We start from the raw sequence: 22,894 nt of genomic DNA on the forward strand, positions 1-22,894 counted from the left end.
AACATCAAAGCAGTCTGATTTTGCGCACGACAATCCACTATTATTATTTTTTTTATGTGCTGTGTGGTCAAAGTTCCCAAGAAATAAATGATCACCTTGGGGGAGAGACACCAATGCGGGACTCCCGGTTCAAGATGGCGGCGACTGGTTCCTTTTCCCGCTACCACCATTGGCCGTATTTGACCACGTAGTCACGCCTATTTTAGCCCAACACGATACCTGATTGGTTCGTGGTCTTGCCAATCACCTGCAACCCCTCACCAAGCAAACACTTTCACCTCGCTACCTATCAGCTAAATATCACAAATTCCACTCGGAAAATGTTTGCCGTTCGGTAATAGTTGAACGTGTGGTGTCACTCTGCTAATTGGACGAGCTTTTTCCCGTAAGTTTGGTTTTATTTGCCCGCGGGCTACTTTTGCAACAATATCGACAAGCTAGCTAACTGGCTAGCTTGAGATAAGGTCGCAGAGTGGATAATAAAAACAATTTTAAATTGACAGGTCGCCATATTGTCATTGATCCAGCTTGTCTTCACAGTCATGGCTGGCATGCTTCGGGGGACACTCCGACTGAGGACGTCCCTCAAACGGCCCTTGAGCATCCTCGGCTCGTCTTCATCCTCAGGTGGGCTTGTGCTACCTCCAGACCCCACCGGCTTGCGTCACGGTGTAGCCCGTGGCAGGAAACTCCACGACAGGGCCGCCGATGTGGCCAAGAAGTCCCCGCCGGTGTCGGCTCCAGAAAGGCTGCCGTTTTCCACAGTCACCCGGGAGGACTTGGACTTCTTCCGGAAGATTCTACCCGGCAGAACCGTTACTGACCCCGACCTGTTGGAGTCTTGTAATGTGGATTGGCTCAAGTCTGTCAGAGGTGATCAAGCCTTTTTTTTTTTCAAGCCTACTTTTTCTCCTTTCCGAAGTCTATAAATGATGATTCAAAATAATTATGGATTAATTTGATTACGTCTTGTGTATTTACCGTATATATTGTAAACTCGCACCTTTCTGTTCTTGGAAACAAGTTCATTAAAGTTGATTAATAACTAAGCCCTATTATCAAATATTGACAACTGCATATCAGTGATTAAGCAATTAACAAAATGTATGGATAATGTCCGTGCATCTCCTGCAGGTTCCAGTGAGGTGTTGCTGAGACCTCAGACAACACAAGAAGTCTCTCAAATTCTCAGGTTGGAAACAAATGGAGTCCCGTCGCCACTAGCCGTTCGATTAATAACACAGTTTCTCCCTCTGCGGTTAGCTACTGTAATAGCCGGAACCTGGCGGTGAACACGCAAGGAGGCAACACCGGGCTGGTCGGTGGCAGCGTTCCCGTCTACGATGAGATCATCCTCTCCACCGCCCTCATGAACAACATCCTGGATTTTGACAGCGTTTCTGGTTAGCATCCACAGTAAAGATGCGCTTTCCCCCCAACCACAGATATTGAACTCTGCTCTAGTGCTCTTATTTTATTTTTTTAATTCAAGTACGCAAAATGTGTCCAAAGCCATTCTAAATATTTTGTTTTGCAATCATTTTCCCACAAATGTCTTTATGAATGTGTACATGTTTGTTTTCTTACCGAGCCTATCTTTGATCACATGACATTACCACGGCAATTAGTATCACCTGCATTGGGTGTGCCTAATATTATGACCGCTGAGTGTATTTCCCTTTCCTCACCTTGCCAGGTGTCCTGACTTGCCAGGCGGGTTGCGTCCTGGAGCATTTGTCCGTCCACTTGGAGCAGCGGGAGCACATCATGCCCTTGGACTTGGGCGCCAAGGGCAGCTGCCACATCGGGGGCAACGTGGCCACCAACGCGGGGGGTCTGCGCCTGCTGCGCTACGGCTCCCTGCACGGCAACGTTCTGGGAGTGGAAGCGGTGAGTTTGGCAATCCACCGCAAAGTACACAACAGCTATATTTGGATGGTTTTGTCCTTTTAAGTGCATCCGGGAAATGTTCACAGTGGTTGACTTTCCATTTATTTACACATTGATTATTTAATTCGTAATACATTTGTGAAAATGTACCACAAAAAGAGTATTAGTTCGTCTTGCCACGATGGCATCCAGGTGCTGGCTGACGGTCAAGTGCTGGACTGCTTGTCCACCCTGAGGAAGGACAATACGGGCTACGACCTCAAGCAGCTCTTCATTGGCTCCGAAGGCACGCTGGGCGTCATCACCGCCGTCTCCGTCCTTTGTCCTCGCAAGCCCAAATCCGTCCATGTCATGTTTTTGGGTAGGCCCTCTTGCATTTGGGTTATCTGTTTCAAAAGAATTCAAACTAGGGCTGGGTATCGATTTCGGATTTCTAAAATCAATTTGGTTCAATTTCATGCAGTATTAATTTTTATCTATTTAATTATTTTATTCTCTATTTTAATTTGATTCTTTCATTTATATTTGTATATAATATTTAATTAGGATTTTATTGAAATAATTTAAAAAAATATATAAAGATTTTTTTCTTAAAGTACAATCCAGGCCTTTCATAAATGTAATGTTCTCTGTACGTTATTAAGAGTATTGATTTATGGTTTTAAGAATCGACACCGAGCTCTGATTTGTCCTCGTAGGTTGCGCAACGTTTGAGCAGCTTCTGAAGACCTTTCGTCTGTGCAAGGGCATGCTGGGAGAAATCTTGTCGGCTTTTGAGTTCCTTGACAGCGAATGTATGCGGCTACTCAACACGCACCTCAAGCTGGACAACCCAATTTCTGGTACGCGCAGGAACAGCTTCGTTTTTGGAGCATTTTGGCAGATTTTTCCAAATGTACTCGATGCAGTGCACCGAATCTACCCCCCAAAAAAATAGAATGCCTTCTTCCACCAGGACCAAAAGTTTGAAACGTTTTATAAAATTCAGATGCTTTTCCCAAAATTTGGAAAAAAACATATCAGTCAGAATAGTGACTTTGAGGCAAACATTTTTGCTTGTTTAATTAAGTATTTCCATCCAAAACTAAAAGTGCACTTTGATGTCGACACATGACGTCGATCCTTTCTTTCGCTTGCGCTCGCCCGCCAGATTGTCCGTTCTACGTGGTGATAGAAACGTCAGGCTCGGACCCGCGGCACGATGAGGAGAAGCTCCACAACTTTTTGGAGGAGGCCATGACGTCGTCGCTGGTCACCGACGGGACCCTGGCGACGGAGGAGTCCAAAACCAAGGTGACTTACGAGCGCCTCAATTTACTTCCTGTCTGTTGGTTTGGTCTTTTTTGTGTGCTTTGTATTGCAAACAAAAAAATGGACATACAAGTGAACTTCAAGCCTTCCACCATTAGATGGCGGCAGCAAGCTTTACAACGTCAAGCCGTTATCAGTTCAAGTATCTATTTTGTTTGCGCTTGCGTTTACCTCTTTTTTTTTTTTTTGGTATTTTCCAAAATGCTATTGAGTTAAAGATCCTCATTACAAGTTAACTTTACCAGCTATGGTTGCAAATTTAGCATTTTCCTTTTAAAATGTCAAAATCAATATATATAAAAAAAAAAAAAAAAAAAGTAACTTTAGACTTGAGTAACTTATTACTCTAGACAGACACGTTATTGTAAAGAAATGTTTTACTTTTAAATATAAGTAACTAGTAGGGGTGTGCCCAAAAAAAAAAAAATCTCATTTAGTACCAATACAGACTTGGTTTTAAATGTCCCAAAATTTATTTTATTTAAATTATTTTATGCCGTCTTGCCCTTGTTTGTGTGTGCCTTTATTGGGAGCGCTGTTCATGTAGTACACAATTTGGCTACTTGGTGGCAGTGTGGTTTCACGCGTTCTGATACTGTTGAATTGTAGCCACGTTATAGAGTAGAAGAAAAAAAGTCATGATCAAGTATTTAATTTTTTTGCATATTTTTTTAGTGAGTAATGTTCAGATGCTACTGTAAACATTCCCAAAGGGTTTTGTATGAATAGCCCAAAAAATAAAAGTGCCGCGAGTAGCGCGCTAATTAGCATTAGCGAATTAGACTGGAGTAGATCATGACGATTCTTTGCATATCTATAAATTGTAGCAGAAATCCTTGTCAATCAAATCATTTTGAATCGAAAATCGAATCGCAGACCCAAAAATCGGAATTGAATCAAATCGTGAGGCAGTCAAACATTCCCACCCCTAGTAACTAGTAATATGAAATATGTTTTGGAAGTAACTTACCCACAAACCAGAGATGCACAACCCTTCAGGACGGCACCATCGAGTACCTTTTTTATTCATTAATTCAAAGAAAACAAAACATTTGTTTTCTGGCGAAGGCTTTGTGGTCGATGCGCGAACGCGTCACCGAAGCGCTGACGCACGACGGCTTCAACTACAAGTACGACGTGTCGCTCCCCGTGGAGACCATCTACCAGCTGGTGACCGACATGAGGGCCCACTTGGGGGGCCAGGCCAAAAGCGTGGTGGGATACGGACACCTGGGTAAGAAAGACATGGCAAGACTTCCCAAAAAAATAAACACTGTCAAAGCTGCAGTGCTGCTGTTTTGCTCAGCAAATTGATGTCGTCTATTAGAAGGAGAGCTACTAGTTGAAATCGATACCATTCACTTCCTGTTTGGTTTGCGGATTAAAACAGAAAGTGGAATTATTTGACGAATGGACAGCCACTATTTATCATTATTATTATTATTGGCATTTATTTGAGGGAGGCATTTATTTTTCCAAAAGTGGATGTCTATTAGAGAACGAGAGCTTCAGCTTTGGTGTGAAGCGCTCGTTTAGTTACTCGCCATCTATTTAAGAGAAGGTGCTTATTTGGCGGAAATCCACTCCGTACGCTCGCCTTCCGCAGGAGACGGGAATCTCCATCTGAACATCACCTCCCCCGCCCGAGACGCCGCCCTGCTGGCCGCCATCGAGCCCTTCGTGTACGAGTGGACGTCGGCCCGCAGGGGCAGCGTGAGCGCCGAGCACGGCCTGGGCCTGAAGAAGAGGAACTACATCTACTACAGCAAGCCCAGCGGGGCGGTGGCCGTCATGGCGGCCATCAAGACCATGCTGGACCCCCGGGGAATCCTCAACCCGTACAAGACTTTGCCGGACAGGCTGCTGTGAATGTCGCGCTGCGCTTTGAGAACTTCCTTCAGGCTAGCAAAGGTATTGTGAGCCGAGTTACACCTGAAGGATTATTAGCTCAATTGTGAGCCTTGAGGGGGCGTTTATTTATTCAACTGCAGTGATTAAGTCATTCAAACCCAAAAAATGTGTAATAAGATTTTTAATACTTTGTCTTTCACTTCCAATGTTTTCTTTAATGCAAGAGCATGCGGGCTTTGATGCTGCTTCTGACATGAAGCCACGGTAGTTATTACAAAAAAAAAAAAAAAACGGCCAGCAGGTGGCAGCAGAGTATAAGAGATCAGCCAAGGCTGTGTTGCAACAAGCTCTTTTTGCCAGTGTTTTCACCAGGAATGTGAATATCGATGAAACTTAACTATATTCTAATGCTAATTCTCCAAAATGGAAACAGATACAAATATATTTTTCTTCTGATGAAAAAAATGACTCTTAATCTTTCTTTTGGTGGGCTCCATGTTTTTATAGCAATAGAACGCAATATGAATATTCTGTGGGCCTTTCAAAAAGCAGTCAAAATCCAGTTTAACAGCCCGGAGCGAAGGGGGTTACTTCAGTGAAAATGGCTGGAAGTGAATGAGTTAAGGTAAGAAGGCATTTATTGTAAATGAGGACTTTGTATTGTATATTTTTTTTAAATATATGTCAATGTTGAATCTATTTTCATATCCCCCACAAATTAAAATTCTATTATGTAAAAAAACAAATGTGAACATTTCTTTGAGGTGACTACGTGACCACAATTAGATGGCTAAAAGTACTGACAAGTGATTTGTCACAAGTGCAGTTAATGTTTTATTACATATATTTAAAAAAAAGACAATGCTGCTTTTATTTTTTATTTTTGTTGTCCAAACAAAACCAGCATTTGTAAGCAGACACCTCGAGGCAATTTTCACAGCATGAATAAAAAGATTCCAACTGTGGTGTTTCCCCTCATGCAGGTGGCGACGGGAGACGTAGAGGAGGAGGAGTAACAAACACGCAGGCCGCGCTCGCTACGCCAGCAACAAGGTGGACTTTCTCCTCTGATTTGCACAAGCCGTCCAGTGGATGTAAACGGGTCCACTCCAACTTGAATAGCAGGACATTTCAAATGCATTTGGCCGCGTTCCTTTTGCGACTTTGACATCTGTGGTGTTGTTTTATGCTAGCGTTTAGCATCTTGCTAACAGCTTGGCGATTGTCCGTGGCCACATTGAAGCAGCGGATCTGGAAAGATGTCCAAGAAGTCCACGGTCCCCCACGTGGGTCCGAGTACCCAAAGTCTGCGGAAGGCCACCACGGGATAAAAAAAAGGAAGCCGGTTGGAGGTCCAACTTCTCTCACGAGTCCTTCACCTTATCCAGGCAGCTGTGGATCTTATCCAGGGTCTTTTTGATGCGCAGCGCCGTCAGCCGGGCCGACGGGTTCTGGTACCAGCACTCCTTCATCAGCTTCACCAAAGCCGACAGCATCTAATCCAAGAAGAGCAAAAGTTCATGTCCAGTACGTACGAGGGCTGGGTTTAAAAAAAGAAAAGAAAAAGATTTTCCTTTTCTAGCTTTATATCTATTCATGAAATATATTTTTCTTTTCTTTTTTTAAAGGCAGAGAATTTTTTTCTGTATTTTACGGTTTTCTTGACATTTACTGTTCACATGGATTTAAAAGGATTAAATTTATGAAAGATAATTTAGAATATTTTTTAAATTTATATTTACAATTATTGAATTTGAATTATGAAAATATTTTCATTTCATCCTTGATGCAAATTGTTGCTGCTATTGTGAAAAACACTTATGTTCATTAATTTTATAAAATTATCAAATAAAACTGAACGGAAATGCTAGAAATTCTAAAAAGGGCTCAAAACTAGAGGGTGGATTTTGAAGCGTTTCGAAAAAAGGAAAATGCACATTTTGGTGATGGGAAACAGGTTTTGCGAATAAACGCTGACAAGAACGGATACACGTCGTACGTTTTGACCGGATATTACGTCACACGTCGTACGTTTGTAGTCGCAAAGCAATGGCGGACGATAAAGTAAGGTTTTTTGTGTGGGGACGACAAACCAGAAATATTTTGGGAATTAATTAAAGAAGCGATATTAATGCCATTTTAGATGGAAAACAGCAAAGAAACACTACGGTTTATCAAGCAGTCACTTCCTGTTTTTCTTCTTCTTCTTTTAATTTACTGGTGGATCACATCTCTATGGTGTATACCGCCACCTACAGCGTTGGAGTCCCCTCTCAATATTTGCCAAAAAAGAACAGATGGAAACGGGCGTAAGTCGCATGTCTGTTTTGCGCAGTTTCAGTAAATTTGCTTAAAATATTCTAAACAACTGGACGGAAACCTGACTATCGATGCCGCGTTATACATAACGTGCACACAAAATGCAAATTCAGCGATCGGCAAGATCTGGTATGGGTCCTAGTAAGCGCGCACCGGGTCGGAAAACCAGCGATTGGGAATGAAGGGCCTCTGCTGCTCCACGCACACCACCTTCCTCATGTCCTCAAAGCTCGGGTCGTTTGGCACCTGGTCGGAAAACGGAGGCTTGTATTCTTCCACGATGCCTGCGGCGGAAAACGAGATCGACGGAAGGTTAATCCTCCAGCCGTGATGGGGAAAAAAAAAAAACGGGTCCGGTTCTTTGACCGTTGCTGTACGAGCGTCTGGCGATCTCCCACAGAACCAGCCCGAAGGCCCAGATGTCCACTCGCTTGAAGGCGTCGAAGCACTCCGTGTGTAAGCTCTCGTCCAGGACCTCGGGCGCCATGTAGCGCTTGGTGCCCACTTTGGGGTTGTTGCCCACGTCCAGCAGGTTGTCGGCCTGCGAGTGCGTCACCGCCAGACCTGCAACGTGCGCAAAACATCGATTCATCAAGTCTCATTTTTGCAGGACAAAAGGCTGAAGACGATAGCTCCCCCCCCCCCCCCCCCCCCCCGCCGCTCACCCAAGTCGGCGATGCAGCAGCGGAGCTCTTTGGTGACCAGGATGTTCTTGCTCTTCAGGTCGCGGTGCGCGATGGCCGGCTTGCCCCCGGCGCCGAAGATCTCGGTGTGCAGGTGCACCAGACCGCTGGCCGCCGACGCCGCCATGGCCAGACCCTCGCGCGTCTCCACCGCCACGCGCTGAAGGTAGTCGTACAGGGAGCCGTTCTCGTGGTAGTGCGTGATCAGCCACAGCTGCGTGCTGGAGTTGCGCGACGTCATGTCAGACGCCATGAAGCCTGCGACGTTAGGAAAAAAAGGAGAAAAAAAAATCACGTGTCTCCTCAGCACTTCCAAACCGATTTTGGTCACCGCTTGATGCCGACCCAGGATGTTTTCGTGTCTCAGGAGCACCGTGTTGTAGATCTCGGTCTCCCGGAACCAGGACTTTTCGTCCCTGGAGGAGAAGATCTTGACGGCCACGTTCTCGCCCTGCCACTGGCCTCGCCACACTTCGCCGTAGCGGCCCTTGCCTGTGCCAGAAGCCAGTATTAACAAGCAGAAAAGTCAACACGGGTACGAGACGGAAGAAAGTCATTTATGGAAAAGCCACAAAAAAAACGGCATTTGTGTGTGCACTGAAAACAAAAGGAACTCAAAGCTTTTTCCATGGAAAATTCTTATAAATATCCAACAAAAAAAATCTTTGCAATTTAGAGTCACCTAAAATGCCGGATTCCAGCTTAGTTTTTTAATTTGCCAGTAGAAGCCCATCACAGTATGAGCCCCAAATGTACCTCAAAATGGCCGCTTCAAACCAAAAATGGCCGACTTCCTTTTTCGTGGGTCCTGATATGATAAACATGTCCACCCAATTTCATGTTGATGTGTGAAACTAGTGTCAAGGGCTGTTTTCCTCCCCAGCATTCTAAATCTCAAAAATAATCACAAAACTGTGGAATGTGCTCAAAATGGCCGCTTCAAACCAAACTGGCCGACTTTGTGTTCAGTTTCCAAGATGGCTGCTAAAGTGTTCTGTATGTGTGTGATTTAGAGCTGTCAAAATTAATCGAGTAATTGATTATCAAATTAATCGACAACTATTTTAATAATCGAGTAATCGTTTGAAGACATTTTTTTAATTCAAAATTGTCCAAATCCTCAGATTTTAGCATATTAAGAGTAATTGTTCATTGATTGCTGTAGTTCATCATGAAAAAAGACTGATGATCTTCTGTGTTTATTCAAAATAAGACATTTGTAAACATCTATTTTTACTTTGGAAAACGACCGAACCGGTAACATAGTACATCAACCCCCCCCCCTTTTTTTTATATCACTATACGAATACGAAGTACAAAATAACCGCAATCACTGGTTAATAAACAGTAATCTGGGAAAAAATGCTTTTGTAATACACTATAATGCAAAATTAAAATGAATCTGATTGGTCGATTAATCGATTATAAAAATATTCGATAGTGACAGCACTAGTGTGATTAGTTTTAATGAATATAATCGTATTTGGATACTGGAACTCCCTTTTTCATTTGCTACTTACCTACACACTCCATCAGACTAATCTGCCTGGCAACAGTCCTCTGCACCAGGAAAGGAAGACCCGACCCGCTTCCTGATGTACACGAGTGGTCCAGCAGGTCCTTGAAAGTTGAATCAGGGCTTCAGACTTACCGGCATTATTTCATGGCCACATTGTGTTGTCCTTACGGCTAAAGTGCCGTCCCCCACGTTGGAGGTGATGAGTCCGTCCACGGCGCCGTGCTCGGTGTCGAACTCCTGCAGCCTGAGCAGGTGTCCGCGGTGGAGCCTCCTGCAGATCAGCGCCGACGCCACGGACAGCAACGCCAGCGCCGCCACCGGGCCCAGCGCCAGGAGTGCCAGCGTGCCCATGCCGTACCCCACCGGCTCGCCCTGCGGCGCTGCGCCATCGGCGAGGTGACAACACAGGAAGTAGAGATGAGAGTGGAATTGTGGTTTTGGTTCTAGTACAGTACATTCTAAAAAGAGTTTGGTCAAAAAGGGACCGGCGTAACTGTTTGATTTATTCACGTAACCTAAAAAGTTGGGTCAAAATGAATAACCCAAGGTCAAAATAATGGAGTAATCCACAAACATACCCCAATTTTGATGTTGGGTTGTTTTCTGGGTTATTTCAATTATTCATCTATCTTCACTCTAAATAGTTAGGTAAAAAATAATCCAAATTTGGGTCAAAAAGGGGCCAGCACAATTTTTGGGGTTATTAGATTTGACGCAATTACACAACACACACCCCAAAATTGGATTGTTTTGTGGTTTATTACAGTTGGGTCAAAATGAATAAACCACAAACCAACACAATTTTTGATGTTGGGTTATTTTCAGGGTGAAAGTGTAATTTCACTCTGAAAACTTGTTCTTAAAAATAATCCAGTTTGCATCAAAAAGGGGCCGGCACATCTTTTTGGGTTATTTATTTATACAAAAAAGTTGGGTCAAAATGAATAATCCACAAAACACAAAAATAATTGACTGTTTTGTGGGTTAATTATCACAGTTAGGGCAAAATAAATAATCCACAAACAAACCCCAATTTTGATGTTGGGTTGTTTTCAAGGTTAGTTCAGTTATTCACCTACCTTCACTCTAAATACAGTTAGGTAAAAAAAAATAATAATAATTGGGTCAAAAGGGGGCCAGTACAACTTTTTGGGTTATTAATTTTGACTCAACTTTTGGGTTAAATGAATAATGCACAAAACGAACCCCCCAAATTGAGTTGTTTTGTGGGTTATTTATTTTACTTGTCTACCTGCAGTCTAAAACAGTGGGGTAAGAAAATAATCAAATTGGGTCAAAAAAGGACCAACAGAACTTTTCCAGGTTAGTCGTTTAACCCAAAAAGTTATGTCAAAAATGAAAAACCCAACCAAAAAAAAGGTACACTCTAAAAACAGTTGGGTCAAAAATAACCCAATTTGGGTAAAAAATAAAAAGACTGGACTCAACTTTATAAATTTTCACTGTATTTTTTTTTGTTTACAAACTGACTCAATATGTTGTGTTGTTTTGTACAAAATAGCCAATTTTCTGGGTTTATTTTGTGCAAAACCACCCTTGAAAGTTGGGTCAAACTTGACCCCAAGTAGCAGGCGACTGCTACCTGAAGGCAGCAGGGCCATGACGGCGCTCCTGGTGGTGTTGCCGTTGCACAGGTGGCGCGAGCAGCAGCTGATGGCCTGGTGGGAGGAGGGCGCCGTTGAACAGTGCAAGCGCGTCTTCTTGGGACCCTCCAGGCAGCCGCGCTCGAACACCACGCCGCCGGAGCCCACCCGCACCGACGAGAAGCAGCGCGTGCCGCGGCACTGCTCCTGCAGGCACTTGGGGCTGTCGCACAGGCACAGCAGCTGACCCTCTGAGGGGCGGGACACACACGTCACACCAGGGAAGGACTATGAAGGTTTGATTGGCTTTTTTTTGGGGGGGGGGGGGGCATTTTCTTTTGCAATAATTATTACAAAAAACAGTGGGGCTTTGGGCTTTTTGCTTTGTTTTTTTAGAGAGAATTTGTCAAAATGCCGTTCTTAAATGGTGATTTGATTCATGAAGGAAACAAACGTGAAAAACTAACGTATCATAATTTGAGACCATCCCACTGCACTTATGGGTTGGGTGAGCGCGATAAGGTGTTGCCCAATACCTGAGCTCTCAGCTGATGTCTGCACGGCCCACAGGGAGAGCAGCAGCAGGGCGACGTGGACACTCCTAGCAGCCATGTTTTAGTGCACTGGAGCACACAGCAAACCATACAGTAAATACATGAAGGAGAAGAAGCCGACAGAGAGGATAATTGCGTTTACGCCCGCTGATGTTTGCCAACATTTCCTAATTGCATTTAAACGCCGGTGGAACGATATCAAGTTTGCTTTGTAAGCACAGGGTTTACCAAACGGATGGAGCGCAATTAATTAGTTTACCGGGTGGTTAGGATACACCGTCATTCTTTTAGAATTTATTCAACATTAACGATATTTTTTCTTTTTTCTTTTTTTTTTTACTGTTTACAATATTTTTGTGATATTGCTTGTAGTTTTAGCTAATATTTTTATAATTTGTGTCCAATGTGTTTTTGTTTGACTTTCCCTAATATTTATATTTGTTTTTTTTGTTTTTTTTTCAGATGGGTTCCAAGCTTGTTTCATATTAACTGCAATTCTGACTTTCCTATAGAATTAAGACCTCTAGAACAGAATAGCATAGAACTGACTTAACGCGTTCTGACTTGCATGCAAATTTGTCGAAAGAGTTCATCAGGGGACAAGAGGTGGAAATTTCGGCATGTTTGTAATCTGAAATTGTTTACCGTAATACTTATTAATTCATTGCTTTTGTTTTTCAAAAGAGGACATTCAAAAAATAACCGCATATAAATAATAATCGGGGTATTGGGGCAATTGTATTAATTTCTATTACTTATTTATTCATGTTTTCCAAAATAAAATAAACGCAAATGTCGGCATTGAAGGAAAACGAGAGGCACGTTGACGAGGCGCTTTATGAGCACAACCTCGCCGCCTCCGAGACGCCACTCGAGGCAGAAAGATGCCCGACGCCGCTTCAGTTAGCTTAGCCGAGCTAAGCTGGCTGCAGGACGGAGCAGAGGCGGTGTTAAGATTTTACCCACCTAGCACACACGGGCGACGGATTCTACCTCATCATGTCACGACTCGGTGCCCTTTTATTGGGTTGGAAGTTTTGTTGTTTTTATTCTCCAGGTAATCTGCCTCCTTTCGGGGGCCACAGCCCAGCCCACCCGCTCGCTTGTTTTGTTCCAGCCTCGTGTGACGTCATCACAACCCAAATGCATTATGGGTCGGAGGTTGCCAGATTGGTGTGAATTGGTGTGACCTACGATCCTGATATAGTAATCGTTTACAAACTAAGATAAGGTTTTAGACAACTCTAAACACATCTCTATGCTATTCGAGCATTATAACTGCGCCTCTTAAATGATCACAGGACGATAATCTTGGGCGTTGGAGCAGACCGACGTGCTTACTTGGCGGCCATGTTGGGAGGGGCAAAGTTGCCATCAGACAACGCATTAACGTTGACATTTCTCAACCGATATTTATCTTGTATCAGGCGGAATTTAAAGAGCTAGAGTGTGAAATAAAATGTTTTTTTTTTAATACTTATGTATAAATATTTATAAACTAATATTTTACTGTAACAGCCAGGAATGTGAATGTCAGTTAACTATCATTTGTACGAATGTTTGATTGTCATCAAGCATTTAATTATTTTAACTATATTTATTTATTGTACTTATGATTAATACACCATTACTTAATATAATTAATAATGATGTGTTAAATGTGATATTTACAATTGTTTGTTTGAATAGCAGAATAGTAACTCATTCTCTCTCTTTTTTATGTATAACTTAATTACGAGCAATTCACCAGTTATTTAACACAAATGGTTAAAATGCATGCACAAAACTGTAATACATTACAATTTTCATACTGTTATTTATTGTAGATTTAATTGTAAATGATTCAAATATTCAATAAAATGCATACATTTGAAAATAAAAAGGTCAGTTGAGCAATCAGAAATACAACATGTTTATGTGAAATTGTTCATTTTAATATTTTATTACTTACACCAAATCAAGTAACCAATTACTTAGTACACAATATTTGATTTAAAAAAAAATGTATAGCTCAATAAATGCAACAAATATACAGGACTCATATTGATCATTTAAATATTCAGTTTGCAGGAATAAAACTCAAAACAAGTCGTTTTAAAGTAGTAGGCGCGAATGAGAGCAGGTCCGATTTGAGAATTCCATCTGCTGCTTCCTCGCTCGCTCACGCATGCACATCGAGGATCGCATAGCAAGCCTCCCAAAGTCGCACTAAAACAATGACGTCCTTTCATGTGTGCCAGCCGGGGCAGCTCGAATGACATTCGTTTCAACCTCCTGGTGAAAATCGCATCAAGTGTGCAACAAAAAAAAAACAAAAACAGATTTGAATCGGAAAGGAGCTTTTGATTTGGCAAACGCAATCGTATCGAATCGCATTCATGTATCGAGATGCAAATTTATTTTACTGATATTTTATCATTTCAATGGAGCTGTTGTCATCACAGAGCCGCATTGTTTCTTAATTAAAAACTCCCATGCAGTCAGTGACCTGAAGCGTCCCCCGCCCCCCATGTGAAGGGGAAACGCAATCCCTGCCATCCTATCCTGAGGCAGGAATAATGCGCCCTTTAGATTCTCGCTTGAGCGACTTTTTTTTTTTCCTTTTTTCTTTTTTTTTTCCATCCTTGCAGTGAAATCCTGATGCTCTTCATCGTGAGCGGCCTGACCGGAGCGGACATGGAACTTTTCGGACCGACGTCAGCGTTCCTGTTGGTGCTGCTGCACCTGCTTTCTGTCGGCGGTGTCGTCAATCCCAAAAGCACAGGTACGAACAACTCCTGATTCTCGTTATTGGTGTGGGAATTCGAAAAACAAAAATCTTTGAAGAGGTGAAGTCATGCTTCCACCTCCAGTTATGATTTGTATTTTGTAGCAGGTTCTCAAACTGTGTGTGTGTGTGTGTGTGTGTGTGTGTGTGTAAGTGTCCTGGTGTGTGGTATCCGATGCGGAGGAGCAGAAGTGCGCCGACCTGGCCGGGAACGCCACCGCTCGGAATATCCGAGGGACTCTGCGATGCGTGCGAGGCCTGAACGCCAGAGACTGCATGGAGAAAATTCAAGTAGGTCTCCAAACAAACACCTGAAAGTCCGACTTTGGTAAAAAAAAATCGACTTGGCAAAAAGATTGCAAATTTAATAGATGTGAATTATTCACGCCCTTTTGTGACTGACTGGACAATATTGGTTTTTCAATTATGAAACAAAATTTAAATTTGTCATTCTAAAGTAATGTTGCGTATAGAAAATATGATTTAAATAGTAGTTTAACAACAAAAAAATCAGCTTACACTCTAAAAACAGTTGGGTCAAAAATAACCCAACTATGGGTCAAAAATGGACAGATCCTCTACTTGGGTCTATTTGACCCAACTTTGAGTTAAGAAATGGCTCTTTTCGTGGAAAAACAACTCATAAAATATTGGTCAGATCCTTTACTTGGGTCAAAAAAATTGGGTCAGAGTCATTTTGTATAAAACAACCCAGAAAGTTGGATCAAATTGACCCATAAAGCAGATTGGTCCATTCTTGATCCATAATTGGGTGACTTTTGACCCAACTGTTTTTAGAGTGTACAATAAGTTTGATTTTTTTTTGTTTGTTTCTTGTAAAAAAAAAATTAAAAAAAAGTATTTTTATGAACTTAGCTCATTCACTGCCATTGACGGCTATAGACGTCAAAAATTCATTTGAACTATTTAAATTAGTTTCACATTTTTTTCCACTTTTGTTAACAAGAGTATGAAAACCAAGGGAAAAAAATGTATTGTACATTTAGAACAGATAAAAACTTTGTGATTAATCTTGACTAGTGAAGTCATGTGATTAATTAAATATTTTTTTAAATTGCCTGATGACCCTAATAAATAAAAGAAAGGGAACGATTATTAAAAATTAGGGGCGTCAGACGATTACATTTTTTAATTGTAATTGACCGCATGACTTCAATAGTTAATCCATGATTAATCACAATTTTTTTTTATTCATTCTAAACGACCAATAAAAAAATTCTAGGTTGTCACACTCAAAAAAATGTGAAACTTATAGAAATAGTTCAAATGAATTTTTGACGTCTCTAGCCATCAACGGCAGTGAATGAGTTATCTCATGAAACAACCCCCCCCCCCCCCCCCCAAGAACTATGCTTCTATATTGCAGAGAATCCAATTTCATTCTGTGGGCTGGAACAGATTAATTGCTTTTCCATTCTCTTCAATGGGAACCCTTACCTTGTGACTCGAGTCCCAAATTTCCACTGCATGTATTTTAAAACGAGTAGAGATTTTCTGCCATCGCGTTGAAGTGAATAGAGGACTTTTTTTTTTTTTTTTTGTGGTCAGAATGGGAGCGCAGACGCAGCCTCAATGTTTGCGGATGACATTTACGCCGCCGGTCTGTGTCACGGCCTGGAGGTGGCAGCAGGCGAGTCCCTCAACGGAGTGGGTAAGCATAACCTCACAATCATGTAGAAAAAGTCAAAGCGCAAAGCATCATGGTCAATGTAGTTCACAATGCTGTGTCGGGCCGAGGTGGGCTAACGGAGATTAGCTGCTTTTAATATCGACAACATCGTAACAGTTTTAATATTGTGATGTCGTTACATCCCTAGTAAAAAATTATATCACTTTTTTTCTATTAACTCATTCACTGCCATTGACGACTATAGACGTCAAAAATTCATTTGAACTATTTCTATTAGTTTCACATTTTTTTTCCACTTTTGTTAACAAGAGTATGAAAACCTAGAGAAAATTGTTTTTTATTGTACATTTACAACAGAAATAAAATTTGTGATTAATCGCGAGTTAACTATTGAGGTCATGCAGTTAATTACCAACAAAAATTGAAATTGCCTGACACAGTCTAAAGAAGAAATTATTAAAAATTAGGGACGTCAGGCGATTAAATTTTTTAAGCGTAATTAATCACATGACTTCACTAATTAACTCACGATTAATCACAAATTTTATATCTGTTCTAAATGTACAGTATAAAAAAATTCTATGGTTTTCATATTCTTGTTAACAAAAGTGGAAAAATGTTTCACTAATAAAAATATTTCAAATGAAATTTTGACGTCTATAGCCGTCAATGGCAGTGAATGAGTTAATATCGACAACATCGTGACAATTTTAATATTGTGATGTCGCAACATCCCTAGTAAAAAATGATGTCACTTTTTTCCTATTAAATGTGACTTTTGTCTTCAAAAAAAAAATCCAACCTCCAATTTAAAAAAAAAAAAAAAATTTTTAAATCCCCCCCGATCCATCTGGCGAGCAGACGGCGTGAGCTACTACGTGGTGGCGTTGGCTCGCCGCTCGTCGTCCGACTTGTCCCTGCTGGAGATGCACGAACGCAGCTCGTGCCACCCGGGCATCCGCACCACGGTGGGCTGGACCGTGCCCGTGGGCTACCTGCTCAACACCTCGCAGATCAGCCCGGGCCACCAGTGCAACTTCCCGCGCGGTGAGAACGCGGCTTTGCTTGCGAATGGCCGATCGGTCAATAAGTCATTGTTTGATATGATATCAAATGTCATTTAACACAATGAGCAGAAAATTGTGACCAAAGATTCCTTCTTTGTGACGCAGATGATGATTTGCCGATGTGTCAAATTGCCGCAGACAGAATAGCGCCAACTACTGCAGAGAGGGATTTACTCAATGTCAGATTTTTTTATGGCCTGGTATCGAGAGCCTCCAGAAGAACCCGATACCTTGAAATAACGATATCTCGCCCATCCCTACTTTATTTTTTTTTTTATTGACGATAAGCGATTCTGAGAATGGATGTTATTATTATTATTTCTTTATTCTAATACCCTATTTTATTTTAGAAACTCACTTTATAATGATTATTATTTTTATTGTTAGATTATTTATTTATTGTAAGGTGTTTGTTTTTTTTAACGACCATATACAGTATCGTAAGGCGGGTTTAAAAAACAAAGTATTTATTTTATCACCATTGCTAAATAATTCTTATTCGTCTCTTAAAATTTGTATTTATTTTATTTTATTATTGTTATTTACTAGATTTTAATGGACTTTTTTTTTTAATTAACTTTTATTTAGGAATATTAATGGCATGGTTCTTTTATATATATATTTTTTATTTTAGCATTTGAATTTGTTTTAATGTATTACAGTAATTGGTTGTATTGTATGACCTGTTTTTTAATTAATTAATTAAAAAATATATATATTTTTTAATTTAATTAATTAATGTTCCAAAAAATGTTTTTAGAAATTTTTATTCATATTGTGGCGTTTACATTTATTTATTTCTGATTTGACCATTTTTAATATTGTTGTCATTTCAATGATTCATTACACTTACATTTAGTATCATTTTGATATGTTAAAATATTTTGACATGATTTGCATATTTTGGGGAGAAATTGCAGGTCTCTCCTGTGCATGACCCCTTTGGAACATGAGGATCTATCAGGTGTGTGTGTGTGTGTGTGTGCGCGCGCGCGTGTCCCCTCCCAGCGGTGGGGAACCTGTTCGGCTACAGCTGCGTGCCCGGCATCAAAGACCCCCAACACGACCCGCGCGGCAACAACCCCAAGAACTTGTGCGAGGCCTGCATCGGCGACGACAGCGACCGCCACATCTGCGCCAGCAACCCCCGCGAGCGGCACTACGGCGAGGCGGGGGCCCTCAGGTACGCTTTGTCCCGCCGTGACACGTGCATCCCGGGGAACGCCTGTCTTTTGTTCCCAAGGTGCGTGGCGGAGAACCTCGGCGACGTGGCTTTCGTCAAGCACACCACCGTCTTTGACAATTTGGATGGTGAGTGACATCACGACACACAAAAGTAGGGCCTCGGTATACGTGCCTTAAAACCGACGGACGGATGTGCTCTTCATGAAGACGTCTCATCAGTACGGCAAGAAATTTGAATCATTCTTCGCGGAGGATAAAGAATATATGACTGCAATTACGGTTGTATTATAAAAAAGTTACCTCCGATATTCTTGAATCTATTAAATACTTCCTAACGTTACCTTAAAGCTACAAAAACACTCCCTAAAAGTTACCTTAATACTCCTAGATGTACTCAAATGCACCCTAATTACTCTGAAATGTACTGGAATATTCCCTAAAGTTTTCAAATACTCTTTAAACAATTGAAATACTCCTCAAAAGTGACCTTATTACTCTTAAATTGAATTTAAAATCTACTAAGTCACATCAATACGCTTAAATCTACTCAAATACTCCCTAAAGATTACCTAAATACTTTTGAATCTGCTGAAATACTCTCATAAAGTAACATGATATTACATAAATACTTTAGAATCTATGAAATACTCCCTAAAATTGACCTAAATACTCCTCAATGTACACAAATACTTTTTTTGAAAATTAACCTAATTACTCTTACATCTACTCACATACTCCCTAAAACTTACCGATAATATTTTATTATATCTAATTATTATTCATATTGGCTTAAAGATTAAGATAAATCTACCCAAACACACCCTAAAAGTAACTTCAATAATCTTAAATGTATGAAATACTCCCTAAAAGCTCTTAAAGCTACGGAAATACTCCTGAAAATCGACCTAATTACTTTTAAATCGACTTGAAATACTCCTTAAAAGTTACTCTTAACTCTCGTCAAATACTCCCTAAAGATGAACTAAATACGTTTCAGTCTCCTGAAATAATCCTAAAAAGTAACATAAAAGTACATGAATACGAAATAAATCTATTTAAAAAAAGTCACCTTCTATCCGATATACTCACTTAAATGGACCGAAATACTTTCAAATCATTTAAATACTCCCAAAAGGCTAAACTTGTATTAAATCCATTTTTTTCTTGTAAAAATTTCCTTTCCAAAATTACATTTAAAATAAAAATCTTATTGGGTTTTTTTTGCCTTATGAAATGTGTTCCCCCTCGGCAAAAAACTCCACATTCTGCACCCTTGTGAAATAATGCGGCCTACCGTACCGTACCATATACCGTACCGTACCGCATACTGCACCATACCATATACCGTACCGTACCGCACCGTACCGTATGCTGCACCGTACCGCACCGCATACCGCACCTCACCGTATACCGCACCGTATTGTATACCGTACCGTACCGTACCGCACCGTATGCTGTACCGCACCGTACCACATACTGTGCCATACCGTATACCGTACCGTATGCTTTCCCGTACCGTATACCGCACTGCACCGTATGTTTTACTGTACCATATACCGCACCGTATTGTATACCGTACCGTACCGTATGCTTTACCGTACCGTACCGCACCGTATGCTGGACCGCACCATACCGCATACTGCGCCATACCATATACCGTACCGTACCGTACCGCACCATACCGTATGCTGCACCGTACCGCACCGTACCGCATGTTTTACTGTACCGTATACCGCACTGTATTGTATACCGTACCGTACCTTTACCGTACCGCATACTGCACCATACCATATACCGTACCGTACCGCACCGTACCGTATGCTGCACCGTACCGCACCGCATACCGCACCTCACCGTATACCTCACCGTATTGTATACCGTACCGTACCGTACCGCACCGTATGCTGTACCGCACCGTACCACATACTGTGCCATACCGTATACCGTACCGTAACGTATGCTTTCCCGTACTGTATACCGCACTGCACTGTATGTTTTACTGTACCATATACCGCACCGTATTGTATACCGTACCGTACTGTATGCTTTACCGTACCGTACCGCACCGTATGCTGGACCGCACCGTACCGCATACTGCGCCATACCATATACCGCACCGTACCATATGCTGCACCGTACGCATGTTTTACTGTACCGTATACCGCACTGTATTGTATACCGTACCGTACCTTTACCGTACCGCATACTGCACCATACCATATACCGTACCGCACCGTACCGTATGCTGCACCGTACCGCACCGCATACCGCACCTCACCGTATACAGCACCGTATTGTATACCGCACTGTATGCTGTACCGCACCGTACCACATACTGTGCCATACCGTATACCGTACCGTACCGTATGCTTTCCCGTACCGTATACCGCACTGCACCGTATGTTTTACTGTACCATATACTGCACCGTATTGTATACCGTACCGTACCGCACCGTATGCTGGACCGCACCGTACCGCATACTGCGCCATACCATATACCCTACCGTACCGTATGCTTTCCCGTACCGTATACCGCACCGTACCCCATCCAGGGAGGAACCAGGACTCGTGGGCTCTGGACGTGGAGGCCGAAGACCTGAAGCTGCTTTGCCCCGACGGCACCGACGCCGACCTGGACGACTTCCGTCGGTGCCACCTGGCGGCCGTGCCCGCCAACGGCGTGGTGGTGCGCCAAACGGACAAGTGCCGCGTCTGGAAGTTCCTGGAACGACTGCAGGTCCTCGTTTAGCGTTACCTTTCTATCTATTGCATGTCTGTCTGTCCATCTTTATCCCGCTCTACTTTGTTGTTCTACTCGTCGCAGAACGCGTTTGGCAACTCTACGGACGGCCTGAGCATGTTCGGCTCTTCCGGCTACTCCGACTCTGACGTGCTGTTCAGCGACTCCGCCCACCACCTGCTGAGGGTTCTCGGGGGCTTCACATCCTGGCTGGGGCCCTCCTACACCAGCGCCCTGCAAGCCTTCGAGTGCGAAGGTCAGAATGGTTGCATATGGAAGGATTGGAAATGATCTGAAATAGGAATGAATGCTTTTTTTTTTTGCTTTTTTTTTTTGGGTGTGTAACGTGGAAATTTGTAGCATGTTGAAAATCGTGACCAAAGTCAATCAAATGTGCTGAATGTTTTCCATTCCAACCGGGAACGGTTATATGAATCTGTTTTATTGGGAATGACAGTTTTTTGGTTGAAAATGTTGAGTTTGCAGAACATTTTGGGAATCAAAATTTTTGTAATATGTTAACATTGGAATGATGTGAATCGGGTGCAAGCACATCAAAATAATAGGGTTGGGTTAAAAAAATATTAATAATCGATATCGAATCAATTTTTCTTTTCCAGTGTGATATCGATTCATAAAACCATGAATCGATTATTTTAATATCTCTTTTTTCCCCATAAATGAACAAGAAAATAGAATTTTAAAGGCCATTTTTTTGTATCTAAGTATTTTCTTATATTTATGAAAGACTTGACTTTTTACGCTTGATGACAATTCAGAACCTTTTTTTTATTTTTAGCTATTGAATTAGAATTATGAAAACATTTTCATCTCAATCCATGCTGATGTCAATGTTTGAATAACACTTAAGTGACTAAAACATGTAGTCTTTTAATTAATAAATAAATCATTTCATCAGTTACTGCTTCTGCAAATTTTTATATGGAATTTAAAGTTTGTGGCGTTTTTCACACCCTTGATATTTGTTCCATAATGAATCAATATTGGATTAAATCTTGTGAATTGAAGCGAATTGGGAAAAAATTTGAAATCGAATCGCTTTCAGCATTCACACATCAAAAGCCTTCCGCTGATAATAAGCTATCGTTACAAGTTGTTCCGTTTGTGTCCAACAGGCTTCTGCTGATAACGAGCGGCCGGCCGCCATCTTGCCTCCGCTTCATTCGCCTTCAGCTTCCTTGTGTTATTTCGAAAGTTGTCAAAAGGCGACAACAATGCCAACTTGATATAGTTGATATAAAAAAAATGTATTTTTAAAACCAATTTTCTTGTAAAATAAATAATAAAATCAATGAATCTGCAACATATCAACTTACTTCGAGATCATATATATATATATATATATATATATATATATATATATATATATATATATATATATATATATATATATATATATATATATATATATATATATATATATATATATATATATATATATATATATATATATATACATACATCATATCATATCAAGTCTTGTTGTGAAGAGATCAAAAATATATTTTTTCCATAGTACATCATTACTAAAAAAATACATTTTGTGTCCACTGTGGCACTTTTTCTATGGAGGTTATATTTTGTTCAGTCCCGCGGACCTCCCAAAATTGATAAAAGAAAAAAATATATATATATTTTTTAGCTCCACCTACAAATCCAAAAATGACATTCAAAAGTGTAAATATTTCAGGAACATTTTAGGATTTAAATGTTTCCCATTTATATTTTATAA

At 41.2% G+C, this 22,894-nt stretch overlaps 3 protein-coding genes across 11 annotated transcripts; 2 read left to right on the top strand and 1 right to left on the bottom strand.

Moving 5' to 3' along the window:
• The first annotated feature begins 235 nt into the window (after positions 1-235).
• On the top strand, positions 236-6,392 carry d2hgdh (D-2-hydroxyglutarate dehydrogenase). 7 transcript variants are annotated; one of them, XR_013293430.1, is made up of 12 exons: positions 236-385; positions 541-873; positions 1,135-1,192; positions 1,264-1,403; positions 1,697-1,890; positions 2,083-2,251; positions 2,589-2,732; positions 3,041-3,183; positions 4,270-4,435; positions 4,808-5,112; positions 6,036-6,105; positions 6,246-6,392. XR_013293430.1 is itself a non-coding variant. In XM_077561138.1 (11 exons), exons 2-10 carry the CDS (start codon positions 543-545, stop codon positions 5,068-5,070), a joined length of 1,608 nt encoding a protein of 535 aa, XP_077417264.1. In that variant the 5' UTR covers positions 236-385; positions 541-542; the 3' UTR covers positions 5,071-5,112; positions 6,036-6,183. The 7 variants fall into 7 exon arrangements, 4 of the variants coding, with proteins under 4 accessions (XP_077417264.1, XP_077417254.1, XP_077417245.1 ...); XR_013293429.1 differs by lacking the exon at positions 6,246-6,392 and adding an exon at positions 5,560-5,677 and having other exon boundaries at positions 6,036-6,174; XR_013293428.1 differs by lacking the exon at positions 6,246-6,392 and having other exon boundaries at positions 4,808-5,677; positions 6,036-6,174.
• On the bottom strand, positions 5,874-12,858 carry acvr1l (activin A receptor, type 1 like). 2 transcript variants are annotated; one of them, XM_077561107.1, is made up of 10 exons: positions 12,698-12,856; positions 11,714-11,800; positions 11,177-11,428; positions 9,742-9,953; positions 9,575-9,674; positions 8,400-8,546; positions 8,037-8,312; positions 7,738-7,935; positions 7,525-7,655; positions 5,874-6,548 (listed from the first exon to the last, which is right to left on the bottom strand). In XM_077561107.1, the coding sequence occupies exons 2-10, from the start codon at positions 11,787-11,789 to the stop codon at positions 6,417-6,419; spliced, it is 1,524 nt and encodes a 507-aa protein (XP_077417233.1). In that variant the 5' UTR covers positions 11,790-11,800; positions 12,698-12,856; the 3' UTR covers positions 5,874-6,416. The 2 variants fall into 2 exon arrangements, with proteins under 2 accessions (XP_077417233.1, XP_077417224.1); XM_077561098.1 differs by having other exon boundaries at positions 8,037-8,546; positions 12,698-12,858.
• otomp (otolith matrix protein) lies at positions 11,237-22,445 on the top strand. 2 transcript variants are annotated; one of them, XM_077561174.1, is made up of 9 exons: positions 11,237-11,473; positions 14,362-14,495; positions 14,653-14,789; positions 16,068-16,170; positions 17,011-17,196; positions 18,225-18,527; positions 20,954-21,138; positions 21,226-21,397; positions 22,278-22,445. In XM_077561174.1, exons 2-9 carry the CDS (start codon positions 14,372-14,374, stop codon positions 22,286-22,288), a joined length of 1,221 nt encoding a protein of 406 aa, XP_077417300.1. In that variant the 5' UTR covers positions 11,237-11,473; positions 14,362-14,371; the 3' UTR covers positions 22,289-22,445. The 2 variants fall into 2 exon arrangements, with proteins under 2 accessions (XP_077417300.1, XP_077417309.1); XM_077561183.1 differs by lacking the exon at positions 11,237-11,473 and having other exon boundaries at positions 13,027-14,495; positions 18,225-18,399; positions 18,460-18,527.
• Positions 22,446-22,894: the final 449 nt, after the last annotated feature.

The sequence above is a fragment of the Vanacampus margaritifer genome, chromosome 1 (assembly GCF_051991255.1).
Source record: "Vanacampus margaritifer isolate UIUO_Vmar chromosome 1, RoL_Vmar_1.0, whole genome shotgun sequence".
In the NCBI taxonomy this organism is placed as follows: Eukaryota; Metazoa; Chordata; class Actinopteri; order Syngnathiformes; family Syngnathidae; genus Vanacampus; species Vanacampus margaritifer.

Bases quoted from the DNA above. Each gene is read 5' to 3' on its own strand.
- d2hgdh (XM_077561138.1), top strand. From the start codon at position 543: ATGGCTGGCATGCTTCGGGGGACACTCCGACTGAGGACGTCCCTCAAA. The intron at 874-1,134 runs GTGATCAAGCCT...CATCTCCTGCAG, and splicing joins TTGGCTCAAGTCTGTCAGAG to GTTCCAGTGAGGTGTTGCTG. The intron at 1,891-2,082 runs GTGAGTTTGGCA...GATGGCATCCAG, and splicing joins ACGTTCTGGGAGTGGAAGCG to GTGCTGGCTGACGGTCAAGT.
- acvr1l (XM_077561098.1), bottom strand. From the start codon at position 11,789: ATGGCTGCTAGGAGTGTCCACGTCGCCCTGCTGCTGCTCTCCCTGTGG. The intron at 9,954-11,176 runs GTAGCAGTCGCC...CCGATGGCGCAG, and splicing joins CATGGCCCTGCTGCCTTCAG to CGCCGCAGGGCGAGCCGGTG. The intron at 9,675-9,741 runs GTAAGGACAACA...TCAACTTTCAAG, and splicing joins TGGGGGACGGCACTTTAGCC to GACCTGCTGGACCACTCGTG.
- otomp (XM_077561174.1), top strand. From the start codon at position 14,372: ATGCTCTTCATCGTGAGCGGCCTGACCGGAGCGGACATGGAACTTTTC. The intron at 16,171-17,010 runs GTAAGCATAACC...TCTGGCGAGCAG, and splicing joins CGAGTCCCTCAACGGAGTGG to ACGGCGTGAGCTACTACGTG. The intron at 21,139-21,225 runs GTCCTCGTTTAG...TACTCGTCGCAG, and splicing joins AGTTCCTGGAACGACTGCAG to AACGCGTTTGGCAACTCTAC.